This window comes from Oncorhynchus masou, chromosome 20 (genome assembly GCF_036934945.1).
Source record: "Oncorhynchus masou masou isolate Uvic2021 chromosome 20, UVic_Omas_1.1, whole genome shotgun sequence".
Classification (NCBI taxonomy): Eukaryota; Metazoa; Chordata; class Actinopteri; order Salmoniformes; family Salmonidae; genus Oncorhynchus; species Oncorhynchus masou.
The window spans coordinates 21,738,617-21,754,308 of NC_088231.1; the positions used below are offsets into that span (position 1 = coordinate 21,738,617).

At 44.7% G+C, this 15,692-nt stretch overlaps 1 protein-coding gene across 6 annotated transcripts; it reads left to right on the top strand.

Moving 5' to 3' along the window:
* The first annotated feature begins 1,019 nt into the window (after positions 1-1,019).
* Positions 1,020-14,932, top strand: LOC135507166 (circadian locomoter output cycles protein kaput-like). Of its 6 annotated transcripts, none has more exons than XM_064926754.1 (6): positions 1,020-1,061; positions 1,707-1,928; positions 3,290-3,450; positions 4,088-4,217; positions 4,291-4,410; positions 5,345-14,932. In XM_064926754.1, exons 2-6 carry the CDS (start codon positions 1,707-1,709, stop codon positions 5,549-5,551), a joined length of 840 nt encoding a protein of 279 aa, XP_064782826.1. In that variant the 5' UTR covers positions 1,020-1,061; the 3' UTR covers positions 5,552-14,932. The 6 variants fall into 6 exon arrangements, 3 of the variants coding, with proteins under 3 accessions (XP_064782826.1, XP_064782825.1, XP_064782827.1); XM_064926753.1 differs by lacking the exon at positions 1,020-1,061 and adding an exon at positions 1,202-1,545; XR_010450616.1 differs by lacking the exon at positions 1,020-1,061 and having other exon boundaries at positions 1,203-1,928; positions 5,345-14,490; positions 14,525-14,932.
* The last annotated feature ends 760 nt before the right edge of the window (positions 14,933-15,692 follow it).

Sequence of the window (15,692 nt, forward strand, 5' to 3'; positions counted from 1 at the left end):
TACAGGACCAACTACACAGAGTACAGCCCCCGGCCATACAGGACCAACTACACAGAGTACAGCCCCCAGCCATACAGGTAGGAGGTATATAGACCCCATACAGGACCAACTACACAGAGTACAGCCCCCAGCCATACAGGACCAACTACACAGAGTACAGCCCCCAGCCATACAGGTAAGAGGTATATAGACCCCATACAGGACCAACTACACAGAGTACAGCCCCCAGCCATACAGGACCAACTACACAGAGTACAGCCCCCAGCCATACAGGTAAGAGGTATATAGACCCCATACAGGACCAACTACACAGAGTACAGCCCCCAGCCATACAGGACCAACTACACAGAGTACAGCCCCCAGCCATACAGGACCAACTACACAGAGTACAGCCCCCAGCCATACAGGACCAACTACACAGAGTACAGCCCCCAGCCATACAGGTAGGAGGTATATAGACCCCATACAGGACCAACTACACAGAGTACAGCCCCCAGCCATACAGGACCAACTACACAGAGTACAACCCCCAGCCATACAGGACCAACTACACAGAGTACAGCCCCCAGCCATACAGGACCAACTACACAGAGTACAGCCCCCAGCCATACAGGTAGGATGTATATAGACCCCATACAGGACCAACTACACAGAGAACAGCCCCCAGCCATACAGGACCAACTACACAGAGTACAGCCCCCAGCCATACAGGACCAACTACACAGAGTACAGCCCCCAGCCATACAGGACCAACTACACAGAGTACAGCCCCCGGCCATACAGGTAGGAGGTATATAGACCCCATACAGGACCAACTACACAGAGTACAGCCCCCAGCCATACAGGACCAACTACACAGAGTACAGCCCCCGGCCATACAGGACCAACTACACAGAGTACAGCCCCCAGCCATACAGGACCAGCTACACAGAGTACAGCCCCCAGCCATACAGGACCAACTACACAGAGTACAGCCCCCGGCCATACAGGACCAACTACACAGAGTACAGCCCCCAGCCATACAGGACCAACTACACAGAGTACAGCCCCCAGCCATACAGGTAGGAGGTATATAGACCCCATACAGGACCAACTACACAGAGTACAGCCCCCAGCCATACAGGACCAGCTACACAGAGTACAGACCCCCGCCATACAGGACCAGCTACACAGAGTACAGCCCCCGGCCGTACAGAACCAACTACACAGAGTACAGCCCCCAGCCATACAGGACCAACTACACAGAGTACAGCCCCCAGCCATACAGGACCAACTACACAGAGTACAGCCCCCGGCCATACAGGTAGGAGGTATATAGACCCCATACAGGACCAACTACACAGAGTACAGCCCCCAGCCATACAGGACCAACTACACAGAGTACAGCCCCCAGCCATACAGGACCAACTACACAGAGTACAGCCCCCGGCCATACAGGACCAACTACACAGAGTACAGCCCCCAGCCATACAGGACCAACTACACAGAGTACAGCCCCCAGCCATACAGGACCAACTACACAGAGTACAGCCCCCAGCTATACAGGTAGGATTTATATAGACCCCATACAGTACCAGCTACACAGAGTACAGCCTTCAGCCATACAGATAGGATATATACACAGACAGATTTGCACAGACACACACAGAAATAAACACGCACATTGAGACCCATATGATTGACAACTGTTGTTTCCGTGGTGATAGATGTTCGTGCAGCAGCCTGGCGGAGCTTTGAATGTCCAGCTGCCTCAGGTGGGGGTGGTGCCACAGGGAGCAGTTCTGACCAATCAGGCGCAGCAGACTGTCCTAAACCCCGCCCACACAGGAAGTCAGCTCACCATTCAGCAGCAGCAGTCACCTCCTCCTCAACAGAACCTTCAGCGACAGCAAAACAACTCTCTCGCTCAGGTATTCAGCCAAGCAGTGGTATGTGTTGTTATGTTCATATTATCTTTATAAAACATTATGTTGGGATGTTTTTTTAATGTTATGGTGTCTTATGTGTTATGTGTTATTTAGTAGTTATGTTATTTAGTTGTATGCTATGTTTTGTTAAAGTTGTGTAATATAAGCACCATGGTAATAGATGGAGCTGAACAGCGAGCCACTGTGTTAGACCTGTCTTATCAATTACATCATCTCTGTGAGAACCTGCTCTCTCTCTCTCTGACATCATTTCTGTGAGAACCTGCTCTCTCTCTCTCATCTCTGTGAGAACCTGCTCTCTTTCTCTCTCTCTGACATCATCTCTGTGAGAACCTGCTCTCTCTCTCTCTCTCTCTCTGACATCATCTCTGTGAGAACCTGCTCTCTTTCTCTCTCTCTGACATCATCTCTGTGAGAACCTGCTCTCTTTCTCTCTTTCTGACATCATCTCTGTGAGAACCTGCTCTCTTTCTCTCTTTCTGACATCATCTCTGTGAGAACCTGCTCTCTCTCTCTGTCATCTCTGTGAGAACCTGCTCTCTCTCTCTCTCTCTCTGACATCATCTCTGTGAGAACCTGCTCTCTTTCTCTCTTTCTGACATCATCTCTGTGAGAACCTGCTCTCTTTCTCTCTCTCTGACATCATCTCTGTGAGAATCTGCTCTCTCTCCCTCTCTGACATCATCTCTGTGAGAACCTGCTCTCTTTCTCTCTCTCTGACATCATCTCTGTGAGAACCTTCTCTCTCTCTCTCTGACATCATCTCTGTGAGAACCTGCTCTCTTTCTCTCTCTCTGACATCATCTCTGTGAGAACCTGCTCTCTTTCTCTCTCTCTCTGACATCATCTCTGTGAGAACCTGCTCTCTTTCTCTCTCTCTCTGACATCATCTCTGTTAGAACCTGCTCTCTCTCTCTGACATCATCTCTGTGAGAAACTGCTCTCTCTCTCTCTCTCTCTCTCTCTCTCTCTCTCTCTCTCTCTCTCTCTCTCTCTCTCTCTCTCTCTCTCTCTCTCTCTCTCTCTCTCTCTCTCTCTCTCTCTCTCTCTCTCTCTCTCTCTCTCTCTCTCTCTCTCTCTCTCTCTCTCTCTCTCTCTCTCTCTCTCTCTCTCTCTCTCTCTCTCTCTCTCTCTCTCTCTCTCTCTCTCTCTCTCTCTCTCTCTCTCTCTCTCTCTCTCTCTCTCTCTCTCTCTCTCTCTCTCTCTCTCTCTCTCTCTCTCTCTCTCTCTCTCTCTCTCTCTCTCTCTCTCTCTCTCTCTCTCTCTCTCTCTCTCTCTCTCTCTCTCTCTCTCTCTCTCTCTCTCTCTCTCTCTCTCTCTCTCTCTGACATCATCTCTGTCTGCTCTGTGTCTCCCTCTAGGTCCAGCAGCAGTGTCAACCACAGCAACAGCAGCAACCTGTCTATAACATGATCATGTCTCAGCCTGGCCAGCCCAACCTACTACAGATCAGTACCAGTCTACCACAGAACAACACACAACAGGCTGTAGCCACCTTCACACAAGACAACACTCAGATACAGTATGTAAACACACACACACACACATACTGAGGCAGACACACACACACACATACTGAGGCAGACATACACACACACATACTGAGGCAGACACACACACACACACACACACATACTGAGGCAGACACACACACACACACACATACTGAGGCAGACACACACACACACTGCGGCAGACACACACACATACTGAGGCAGACACACACACACATACTGAGGCAGACACACACACACACACACACATGACATAACACTCTCTCCGTCTCCACTCTGTCCTCCAAGACAAAAACAATCACAGACGTTCTGGGAAGTCCTTTTTCCAAACAACACACTCCTCCTGTCCAAGACTTTTACTGTTAGATATGTCTTCACTGTTACATTACTGACTGGCTGACTGGCTGACTGGCTGACTGGCTGACTGACTGACTGACTGGCTGACTGACTGGCTGACTGACTGGCTGACTGGCTGACTGGCTGGCTGACTGACTGACTGACTGACTGACTGGCTGACTGACTGGCTGGCTGACTGACTGACTGGCTGGCTGGCTGACTGACTGACTCACTGACTGACTGACTGACTGGCTGACTGACTGTACACACACTGATTACATATGGAGCATGTCTCCTCTCTCTCTGCAGGTTTCCGGCGGGCCAGCAGCTGGTGACTAAGTTAGTGACAGCTCCCATGGCATGTGGAGCTGTCATGGTCCCGACCTCTGTGTTCATGGGACAACCGGTCATCGCTTACAACCCCTTCGGAGGGCAGCAGGTAACACACACACACACACACACACACACACTCTCACCCCCCTAACACCCTAACTCTACCTCTCTCCTATCAGGGCGGTCAGACTCTGACCCTCCAGGCAGCCCAGCCCCAACAGAACCAGCCTGACAGCCAGACACAGACGGCTGTAGTGGCACAGAGTAACCAACAGGGGGCGCAGCAGCAGTTCGTACAGGTAACCTCTAGTTTCAATAGGTAACCTCTAGTTTCAACAGGTAACCTCTAGTTTCAACAGGTAACCTCTAGTTTCAACAGGTAACCTCTAGTTTCAACAGGTAACCTCTAGTTTCAACAGGTCACCTCTAGTTTCAACAGGTAACCTCTAGTTTCAACAGGTAACCTCTAGTTTCAACAGGTCACCTCTAGTTTCAACAGGTAATCTCTAGTTTCAACAGGTAACCTCTAGTTTCAACAGGTAACCTCTAGTTTCAACAGGTAACTTCTAGTTTCAACAGGTAACCTCTAGTTTCAACAGGTAACCTCTAGTTTCAACAGGTAACCTCTAGTTTCAACAGGTAACCTCTAGTTTCAACAGGTAACTTCTAGTTTCAACAGGTAACCTCTAGTTTCAACAGGTAACCTCTAGTTTCAACAGGTAACCTCTAGTTTCAACAGGTAAACTCTAGTTTCAACAGGTAACCTCTAGTTTCAACAGGTAACTTCTAGTTTCAACAGGTAACCTCTAGTTTCAACAGGTCACCTCTAGTTTCAACAGGTCACCTCTAGTTTCAACAGGTAATCTAGCCATAGACAGGCAGTTCACAGAGGGATGGAGTGTGTATAGCGATGGATTAGGACTGAGTCCAAAATGGCACCCTCTTCCCTATGGGCCTGGTCAACAGTAGTCCCCTATGTGGAGAATCTGGTGTCATTTCAGACAACCAGCCTGCACAGTAGCAGCAGCAGTTCCTACATGTAACCAGCAGAGAGCAGTGTGGGGGCAAAGTTCAATAGGGACCGAGGCAGAATGAATGCTTTACCCTGATCCTAGATCTGTGGCCAAGGGGAATATCAACCTGGACTGTATTAGAATTTTTACGGATTTCACAGTGTTCTAACCATAGAATTAGAACACCATTCTAATCCATTGTCTTACTTCCCGTAACCAGGGCACCCGTCTTCTCCACGGCAACCAGCAGCTGATCCTGCAGGCAGCATTCCCCATGCAACAACAGCAACAGGCCTTCACCCAGGTAACACAACAACAACAGCCTCACAACCAGAGGCATCAGCTGCAGCTGAAACCACAGCCGCAGAAACAACCCAAAGGCCCGCCTTCGCACCGGACTGACAGCTCCAGCAGCCAAGCACAGTAGGCCAGGCGTCCAATCAGACTCTATGACCTGAAGGCTGAACCAATCAGAGGTGTGGAGGGGTGTCCTGGATTGTGTTGTGTGTTTTTCTAATGGAACTACAGTGTTGGAGTCACCCAACCCCCCCTCCTATCACCCCTACCAATATAGCTGCTGTGTTGACCCCCTCTATCTTCCGCCATAACAAACTGAATTATGGGTAACGGTGAGGGTGGCCAGCCCTTCGTCCTAGAAAGCTACTAACTGTGCAGGGTTTGGCTCCGGCTCTGCTCTAACACACCTATTCAGTTGCTCAACAGGACCTTGATGTTCACCTAGACTGAATCAGGTGTGTTGGTTAGCGCAGGGCCGGAACTAAAGCCTGCAGTCAGGAGATCTTCAGGAGGTTTGGCCCCACCTGGATTTCACCTTCCCAGAGGAACTCCTCATCACCGCGGTGACAATAGTACGGACCGGAACCTCGGTGTCCGTGGAAACCCGGTAGAACTCTCTGCGTTGCCACGGTAACGAGAGACTCCAAAAGGACCGTTGTGGTGATGGACTGACTCTGTGGGTCTGTACAGTACAGACGTGTGTCACATTAAAATAAAACATGTAAATATCCATTATAGCTACAAAGAAAAACACGGGAAATGACAATTTTATATGATTTGCATGGGTAAATAACTGTACGTTTTTATTAGTAACTTTTGACAAAATGACTTTAGACTTTATTCAGTGTTTTCCTGGTCAGATATGAGCTGACAGACGTTCAGCTAGGATGCAGAGCCGCCTCTCTCTTCCACCTAAAGGTCTTCGGCTCTGTTTCAACACTTATGCATCAATCCTTCCTTCCTGCCTTGAGGTTATCAAAGGCATTCAGTTTAAGGGTGTATTCTATTTGTGTTGGAACATGGCCCTCGGAGGGAGAGATGTTGTGTCACCGTTCGTTTAATGGACGGGCTTGGGTTCTCGTGGGATGCTGGAAAATGTCTTTTTTTTTAAAACTCAACATTTTGTTTTTTTGTTTTGTTTTTTGACTCAACATTTTGAAACGTTTTATCAGAACAACAACCACGTCTGATCCAATCAGATCATGACGACCAAACAGACGGGTAAATCCAGTCTAAACCAGACCAGGGTGTCGGCGATATTACTCAGCCTGGTCCCAGATCCCTTCGGTCTTGTTGGCTCAGTTGGTAGAGCAAGGCACTTGCAACCCCAAAGGTCGTGGGTTTGATTCCAGCTCGTCCGTACGTCAAATCTATGCACGTATGACTGACTCTTAAGTTGCTTTGGGGAAGAAAAGAAAACATCTTCTAAATGTTCTATATGAATGGTGCCGTCTTACCAACTTCACAACACACAGGTCTGGGATCATCTATAACGGGTTTATTAGTTATTCCATGTGCCAATAGTCACAACACACAGGTCTGGGATCATCTATAACGGGTTTATTAGTTATTCCAAGTGCCAATAGTCACAACACACAGGTCTGGGATCATCTATAATGGGTATATTAGTTATTCCAAGTGCCAATAGTCACAACACACAGGGTCAGTTGATATATATATTTTAACAGACTATTCAGAGAGAGAGAGAGATATATATATATATATTTCCAGAAGTATATGACCCTTCTATTAAGAGTACTGCATGTATATAGAATGGATTATTTTTTAATGAAGACAGAAACAGAGTCTTATTATACATAGAAAATATATATTTAACCTCCCCATGATATTATAGCACTTAATGAGGTCTAACACAGTAAATTACAGACAGTAAATCTCCCCATGATATTATAGCACTTAATGAGGTCTAACACAGTAAATTACAGACAGTAAATCTCCCCATGATATTATAGCACTTCATGAGGTCTAACACAGTAAATTACAGACCTACAGACAGTAAATCTCCCCCATGTTATTATAGCACTTAATGAGGTCTAACACAGTAAATTACAGACAGTAAATCTCCCCATGATATTATAGCACTTAATGAGGTCTTAGAAAGTAAATTACAGACAGTAAATCTCCCCCATGATATTATAGCACTTAATGAGGTCTAACACAGTAAATTACAGACAGTAAATCTCCCCATGATATTATAGCACTTAATGAGGTCTAACACAGTAAATTACAGAAAGTAAATCTCCCCATGATATTATAGCACTTAATGAGGTCTAACACAGTAAATTACAGACAGTAAATCTCCCCATGATATTATAGCACTTAATGAGGTCTAACACAGTAAATTACAGACAGTAAATCTCCCCCATGATATTATAGCACTTAATGAGGTCTAACACAGTAAATTACAGACCTACAGACAGTAAATCTCCCCATGATATTATAGCACTTAATGAGGTCTTAGACAGTAAATTACAGACCTACAGACAGTAAATCTCCCCATGATATTATAGCACTTAATGAGGTCTAACACAGTAAATTACAGACCTACAGACAGTAAATCTCCCCCATGATATTATAGCACTTAATGAGGTCTAACACAGTAAATTACAGACCTACAGACAGTAAATCTCCCCATGATATTATAGCACTTAATGAGGTCTAACACAGTAAATCTCCCCATGATATTATAGCACTTAATGAGGTCTAACACAGTAAATTACAGACAGTAAATCTCCCCCATGATATTATAGCACTTAATGAGGTCTAACACAGTAAATTACAGACCTACAGACAGTAAATCTCCCCCATGTTATTATAGCACTTAATGAGGTCTAACACAGTAAATTACAGACCTACAGACAGTAAATCTCCCCATGATATTATAGCACTTAATGAGGTCTAACACAGTAAATTACAGACCTACAGACAGTAAATCTCCCCATGATATTATATCACTTAATGAGGTCTAACACAGTAAATTACAGACAGTAAATCTCCCCCATGATATTATAGCACTTAATGAGGTCTAACACAGTAAATTACAGACAGTAAATCTCCCCATGATATTATAGCACTTAATGAGGTCTAACACAGTAAATTACAGACAGTAAACCTCCCCCATGATATTATAGCACTTAATGAGGTCTAACACAGTAAATTACAGACAGTAAATCTCCCCATGATATTATATCACTTAATGAGGTCTAACACAGTAAATTACAGACAGTAAATCTCCCCCATGATATTATAGCACTTAATGAGGTCTAACACAGTAAATTACAGACAGTAAATCTCCCCATGATATCATAGCACTTAATGAGGTCTAACACAGTAAATTACAGACCTACAGACAGTAAATCTCCCCATGATATTATAGCACCTAATGAGGTCTAACACAGTAAATTACAGACCTACAGACAGTAAATCTCCCCCATGATATTATAGCACTTAATGAGGTCTAACACAGTAAATTACAGACAGTAAATCTCCCCCATGATATTATAGCACTTAATGAGGTCTAACACAGTAAATTACAGACAGTAAATCTCCCCATGATATCATAGCACTTAATGAGGTCTAACACAGTAAATTACAGACCGAGCTGTGTTGAATCTGGATGTGTGTGGAAATGTGTGTTTGTGTGTGTGAGAGAGTATGTGAGTCTGTGTTCTTGTCCATGAGTTTACATCTAGAAATTGTGTGTGTGTGTGTGTATGTGTGTGTTTACATTGAGTGTGTGTGTGTGTTTACATTGTGTGTGTTTCCCCGTGTGTCTTATACGAACTCCCTTATTCAAGGATCCACAATTTGCTGACTGGTCTCTGCTCAGGAATAAAACTGCTGTGTCCAAAATGGTACTCTCCTATTGACTCTGGTCTAAAGTAGTGCACTATATAGGCAATAGGGCCCTGGTCTAAAGTAGTGCACTATATAGGGAATAGGGCCCTGGTCTAAAGTAGTGCACTATATAGGGAATAGGGCTCTGGTCTAAAGTAGTGCACTATATAGGCAATAGGGCCCTGGTCTAAAGTAGTGCACTATATAGGGAATAGGGCCCTGGTCTAAAGTAGTGCACTATATAGGGAATAGGGCTCTGGTCTAAAGTAGTGCACTATATAGGGAATAGTGCCATAGAGCCCTGGTCTAAAGTAGTGCTCTATATAGGGAATAGGGCTCTGATCTAAAGTACTGCTCTATATAGGGAATAGGGTGCCATAGGGCTCTGGTCTAAAGTAATGCACTATATAGGGAATAGGGCTCTGGTCTAAAGTACTGCTCTATATAGGGAATAGGGTGCCATAGGGCCCTGGTCTAAAGTAGTGCACTATATAGCGAATAGGGTGCCATAGAGCTCTGGTCTAAAGTAGTGCTCTATATAGGGAATAGGGCTCTGGTCTAAAGTACTGCTCTATATAGGGAATAGGGTGCCATAGGGCTCTGGTCTAAAGTAATGCACTATATAGGGAATAGGGCTCTTGTCTAAAGTACTGCTCTATATAGGGAATAGGGTGCCATAGGGCTCTGGTCTAAAGTAGTGCACTATATAGGGAATAGGGCTCTGGTCTAAAGTACTGCTCTATATAGGGAATAGGGTGCCATAGGGCTCTGGTCTAAAGTAGTGCTCTATATAGGGAATATGGCTCTGGTCTAAAGTAGTGCACTATATAGGGAATAGGGCTCTGGTCTAAAGTACTGCTCTATATAGGGAATAGGGTGCCATAGGGCTCTGGTCTAAAGTAGTGCACTATATAGGGAATAGGGCTCTGGTCTAAAGTACTACTCTATATAGGGAATAGGGTGCCATAGGGCCCTGGTCTAAAGTACTGCTCTATATAGGGAATAGGGTGCCATTGGGTTCTGGTCTAAAGTAGTGCTCTATATAGGGAATAGGGCTCTGGTCTAAAGTAGTGCTCTATATAGGGAATAGGGCTCTGGTCTAAAGTAGTGCTCTATATAGGGAATAGGGCTCTGGTCTAAAGTAGTGCTCTATATATTGAATAGGGTGCCATAGGGCTCTGGTCTAAAGTAGTGCACTATATAGGGAATAGGGTGCCATAGAGCTCTGATCTAAAGTAGTGCACTATATAGGGAATAGGGCTCTGGTCTAAAGTAGTGCTCTATATAGGGAATAGGGCTCTGGTCTAAAGTACTGCTCTATATAGGGAATAGGGTGCCATAGGGCTCTGGTCTAAAGTAGTGCACTATATAGGGAATAGGGTGCCATAGGGCTCTGGTCTAAAGTAGTGCACTATATAGGGAATAGGGCTCTGGTCTAAAGTAGTGCACTATATAGGGAATAGGGTGCCATAGGGCTCTGGTCTAAAGTAGTGCACTACATAGGGAATAGGGTGCCATAGGGCTCTGGTCTAAAGTAGTGCTCTATATAGGGAATAGGGTGCCATAGGGCTCTGGTCTAAAGTAGTGCACTATATAGGGAATAGGGTGCCATAGAGCTCTGGTCTAAAGTAGTGCACTATATAGGGAATAGGGCTCTGGTCTAAAGTAGTGCACTATATAGGGAATAGGGCCCTGGTCTAAAGTAGTGCACTATATAGGGAATAGGGCCCTGGTCTAAAGTAGTGCACTATATAGGGAATAGGGGCTCTGGTCTAAAGTAGTGCACTATATAGGGAATAGGGGCTCTGGTCTAAAGTAGTGCACTATATAGGGAATAGGGCTCTGGTCTAAAGTAGTGCACTATATAGGGAATAGGGTGCCATAGGGCTCTGGTCTAAAGTAGTGCACTACATAGGGAATAGGGCCCTGGTCTAAAGTAGTGCACTATATAGGGAATAGGGTGCCATAGGGCTCTGATCTAAAGTAGTGCACTATATAGGGAATAGGGTGCCATTGGAGAATCAGCCAAGGACTCAGCAGACATGCATCTATCTGCTCCAGTATACACAGGCCTCACATGGGGCCCAATCATAACCTGACATCTGCACATGCTCAGTCTCTCCAGGCCAGACAGAACACGTCACATGTCTGTCAGGAGATGGGGAAATGACAGATAACAAACCATTCTTCTGGTGCGTTGCTTTTCTGATTATTAGGGACGAATCAACAAATCAAATCATGAAAAACTAATCAGATTTTACGTCACGGAAATGTTATGAGTTTGCATTGGTCTGGTCAGTCAGTTGATATTTGATCCAGGTCTGGTCAGTTGATATTTGATCCAGGTCTGGTCAGTTGATATTTGATCCAGGTCTGGTCAGTTGATATTTGATCCAGGTCTGGTCAGTTGATATTTGATCCAGGTCTGGTCAGTTGATATTTGATCCAGGTCTGGTCAGCTGATAATTAATCCAGGTCTGGTCACTAGTCAGTTGATATTTGATCCAGGTCTGGTCAGTTGATATTTGATCCAGGTCTGGTCAGTTGATATTTGATCCAGGTCTGGTCAGTTGATATTTGATCCAGGTCTGGTCAGTAGTCAGTTGATATTTGATCCAGGTCTGGTCAGTTGATATTTGATCCAGGTCTGGTCAGCTGATAATTAATCCAGGTCTGGTCAGTAGTCAGTTGATATTTGATCCAGGTCTGGTCAGTAGTCAGTTGATATTTGATCCAGGTCTGGTCAGTTGATATTTGATCCAGGTCTGGTCAGTTGATATTTGATCCAGGGCTGGTCAGTTGATATTTGATCCAGGGCTGGTCAGTTGATATTTGATCCAGGTCTGGTCAGTTGATATTTGATCCAGGTCTGGTCAGTTGATATTTGATCCAGGTCTGGTCAGTTGATATTTAATCCAGGTCTGGTCAGTAGTCAGTTGATATTTGATCCAGGTCTGGTCAGTAGTCAGTTGATATTATATCCAGGTCTGGTCAGTAGTCAGTTGATATTTGATCCAGGTCTGGTCAGTGGTCAGTCAGTAATGTAACAGTGAAGACATATCTAACAGTAAAAGTCTTGGACAGGAGGAGTGTGTTGTTTGGAAAAAGGACTTCCCAGAACGTCTGTGATTGTCATTTCTCTTCTTCGTTTTGTTCTACTTCCTGTATCACACGGGAACAGCCAATCAGTTCATGCGTTGCAGTAACGATGACGACTAGTGAATAGTCTAGAATCTTCCTCTGTGTTTGGGCTGGTGATGACGTCGCCCAAGAGAGATGCAGCCCAACCTGAATACATGTTAGTGTGAGACTGAGCGTGTTGCCACGACAACAACCTCCACTGTGTTCCTGTGGATTTTACACATCAAGGTATTAATGCGTAGACTTGACGCATGACTTCATGGTGAATCCATTACCTACGAAGCTATGACAAAGTGTGTGTCTCACACACACACACACACACACACACACACACACACACACACACACACTACCCTTTTGACACACATCCCTCAGCAAATTCAGGTCCTTGAGTTTTAGTGTTTTGTGAGTTTTATTGCTGAAAAAAATGCATGTGTTATTGTGGTGTTATTTCCACATCACTGATATACAACCAGCCCAAAGAATGTAACGGTGGAAGAGGTTAAAGGATGTACCTTGTTTGACTGGTGTCCCAAATGACAACCTATTTCCTATATAGTGCACTACGTTTTGTCCAGAGCTGGTCTAAAGTAGTGCACTATGTGTATGAAACAGGGTGGGACGGCGCCATTCTGCTGTAGAAGAGAAACAGGCTTGTGTGATGAAGTGGTTCAATCATGTTCCATTCAATAGTATGAGAATCGAGTTCTGAAATTCTATGTTCTGATTCTATGATTCCGTTGTTCCGATGTTGCTGTAACAAGCAGCTCTGTTTGGACTATTCTGAATGTTGGACCTGAACAGTGTTTCTTTACCATTGACAGACTGAAACCCAACTGTTATTTCACCAATACACACCGCGGTGGTTTCTAGAACTAACTGTTATTTCACCAATACACACCGTGGTGGTTTCTAGAACTAACTGTTATTTCACCAATACACACCGTGGTGGTTTCTAGAACTAACTGTTATTTCACCAATACACACCGCTGTGGTTTCTAGAACTAACTGTTATTTCACCAATACACACCGTGGTGGTTTCTAGAACTGTTATTTCACCAATACACACCGTGGTGGTTTCTAGAACTAACTGTTATTTCACCAATACACACCGTGGTGGTTTCTAGAACTAACTGTTATTTCACCAATACACACCGTGGTGGTTTCTAGAACTAACTGTTATTTCACCAATACACACCGTGGTGGTTTCTAGAACTAACTGTTATTTCACCAATACACACCGTGGTGGTTTCTAGAACTAACTGTTATTTCACCAATACACACCGTGGTGGTTTCTAGAACTAACTGTTATTTCACCAATACACACCGTGGTGGTTTCTAGAACTAACTGTTATTTCACCAATACACACCGTGGTGGTTTCTAGAACTAACTGTTATTTCACCAATACACACCGTGGTGGTTTCTAGAACTAACTGTTATTTCACCAATACACACCGCGGTGGTTTCTAGAACTAACTGTTATTTCACCAATACACACCGTGGTGGTTTCTAGAAATCCTGCTAGTTTACTGGTTAAAAACCAGCTCAGAAACCTCACTTACCAGGTAACACCAACTAGTTTACTGTACATTTACCAGGTAATCCCAACTAGTTTTAATGTACACTTACCAGGTAATCCCAACTAGTTTACTGTACACTTACCAGGTAATCCCAACTAGTTTTAATGTACACTTACCAGGTAATCCCAACTAGTTTTAATGTACATTTACCAGGTAATCCCAACTAGTTTTAATGTACACTTACCAGGTAATCCCAATTAGTTTTAATGTACGCTTACCAGGTAATCTCAACTAGTTTTAATGTACACTTACCAGGTAATCCCAACTAGTTTACTGTACATTTACCAGGTAATCCCAACTAGTTTACTGTACATTTACCAGGTAATCCCAACTAGTTTTAATGTACACTTACCAGGTAATCCCAATTAGTTTTAATGTACGCTTACCAGGTAATCCCAACTAGTTTACTGTACATTTACCAGGTAATCCCAACTAGTTTTAATGTACCCTTACCAGGTAATCCCAACTAGTATACTGTACATTTACCAGGTAATCCCAACTAGTTTTAATGTACCCTTACCAGGTAATCCCAACTAGTATACTGTACATTTACCAGGTAATCCCAACTAGTATACTGTACATTTACCAGGTAATCCCAACTAGGTTAACGTACATTTACCAGGTAATCCCAACTGGGTTAACGTACATTTACCAGGTAATCCCAACTAGTATACTGTACATTTACCAGGTAATCCCAACTAGGTTAACGTACATTTACCAGGTAATCCCAACTAGGTTAACGTACATTTACCAGGTAATCCCAACTAGTGTTAATGGGACTCTGCTGACGTGCATTTCCTCTTCCTGTCACCAGCTGTGTCCTCCCTCTCTCCCAAAGCAACATGGAAACACAGTGTGTCCTGTATTCTCAACCCTTCTCCTCCCGCTCTCCCTCGGTCAATATGAAAATAAAACCCGATTTACAAATGTATTGTTGGTTGTGTGTTTTTGTCGCTTACTTCACAGGAGCAGTGACGGCCTCCACTGGAACACACACACACACACACACACACACACACACACACACACACACACACACACACACACACACACACACACACAGGAACACTGTCTGTACCTGGTCTGACTATGTCCTGAGGAGAACCAGGAACACACACACCATACCGCCACACACACACACACCATACCACCACACACACACACATACACCATACCACCACACACACACACACACCATACCACCACACACACACACACCATACCACCACACACACACACACCATACCGCCACACACACACACACACCATACCGCCACACACACACACACACCATACCGCCACACACACACACACCACACACACACACACACACACACACACACATACCACCACACACACACACACCATACCACCACACACACACCATACACACACAGACGCTATACCACCACCACCACACACACACACACACACACACACACACCATACCACCACACACACACACACCATACACACACAGACACCATACCACCACCACCACACACACAGACACCATACCACCACCACCACACACACACACACCATACCACCACACACACACCATACACACACAGACACCATACCACCACACCTGACACACACACCATACCACCACACTCACACACATCATACCACTACCACCACACACACACACACCATACCACCACACCTGACACACACACACATCATAC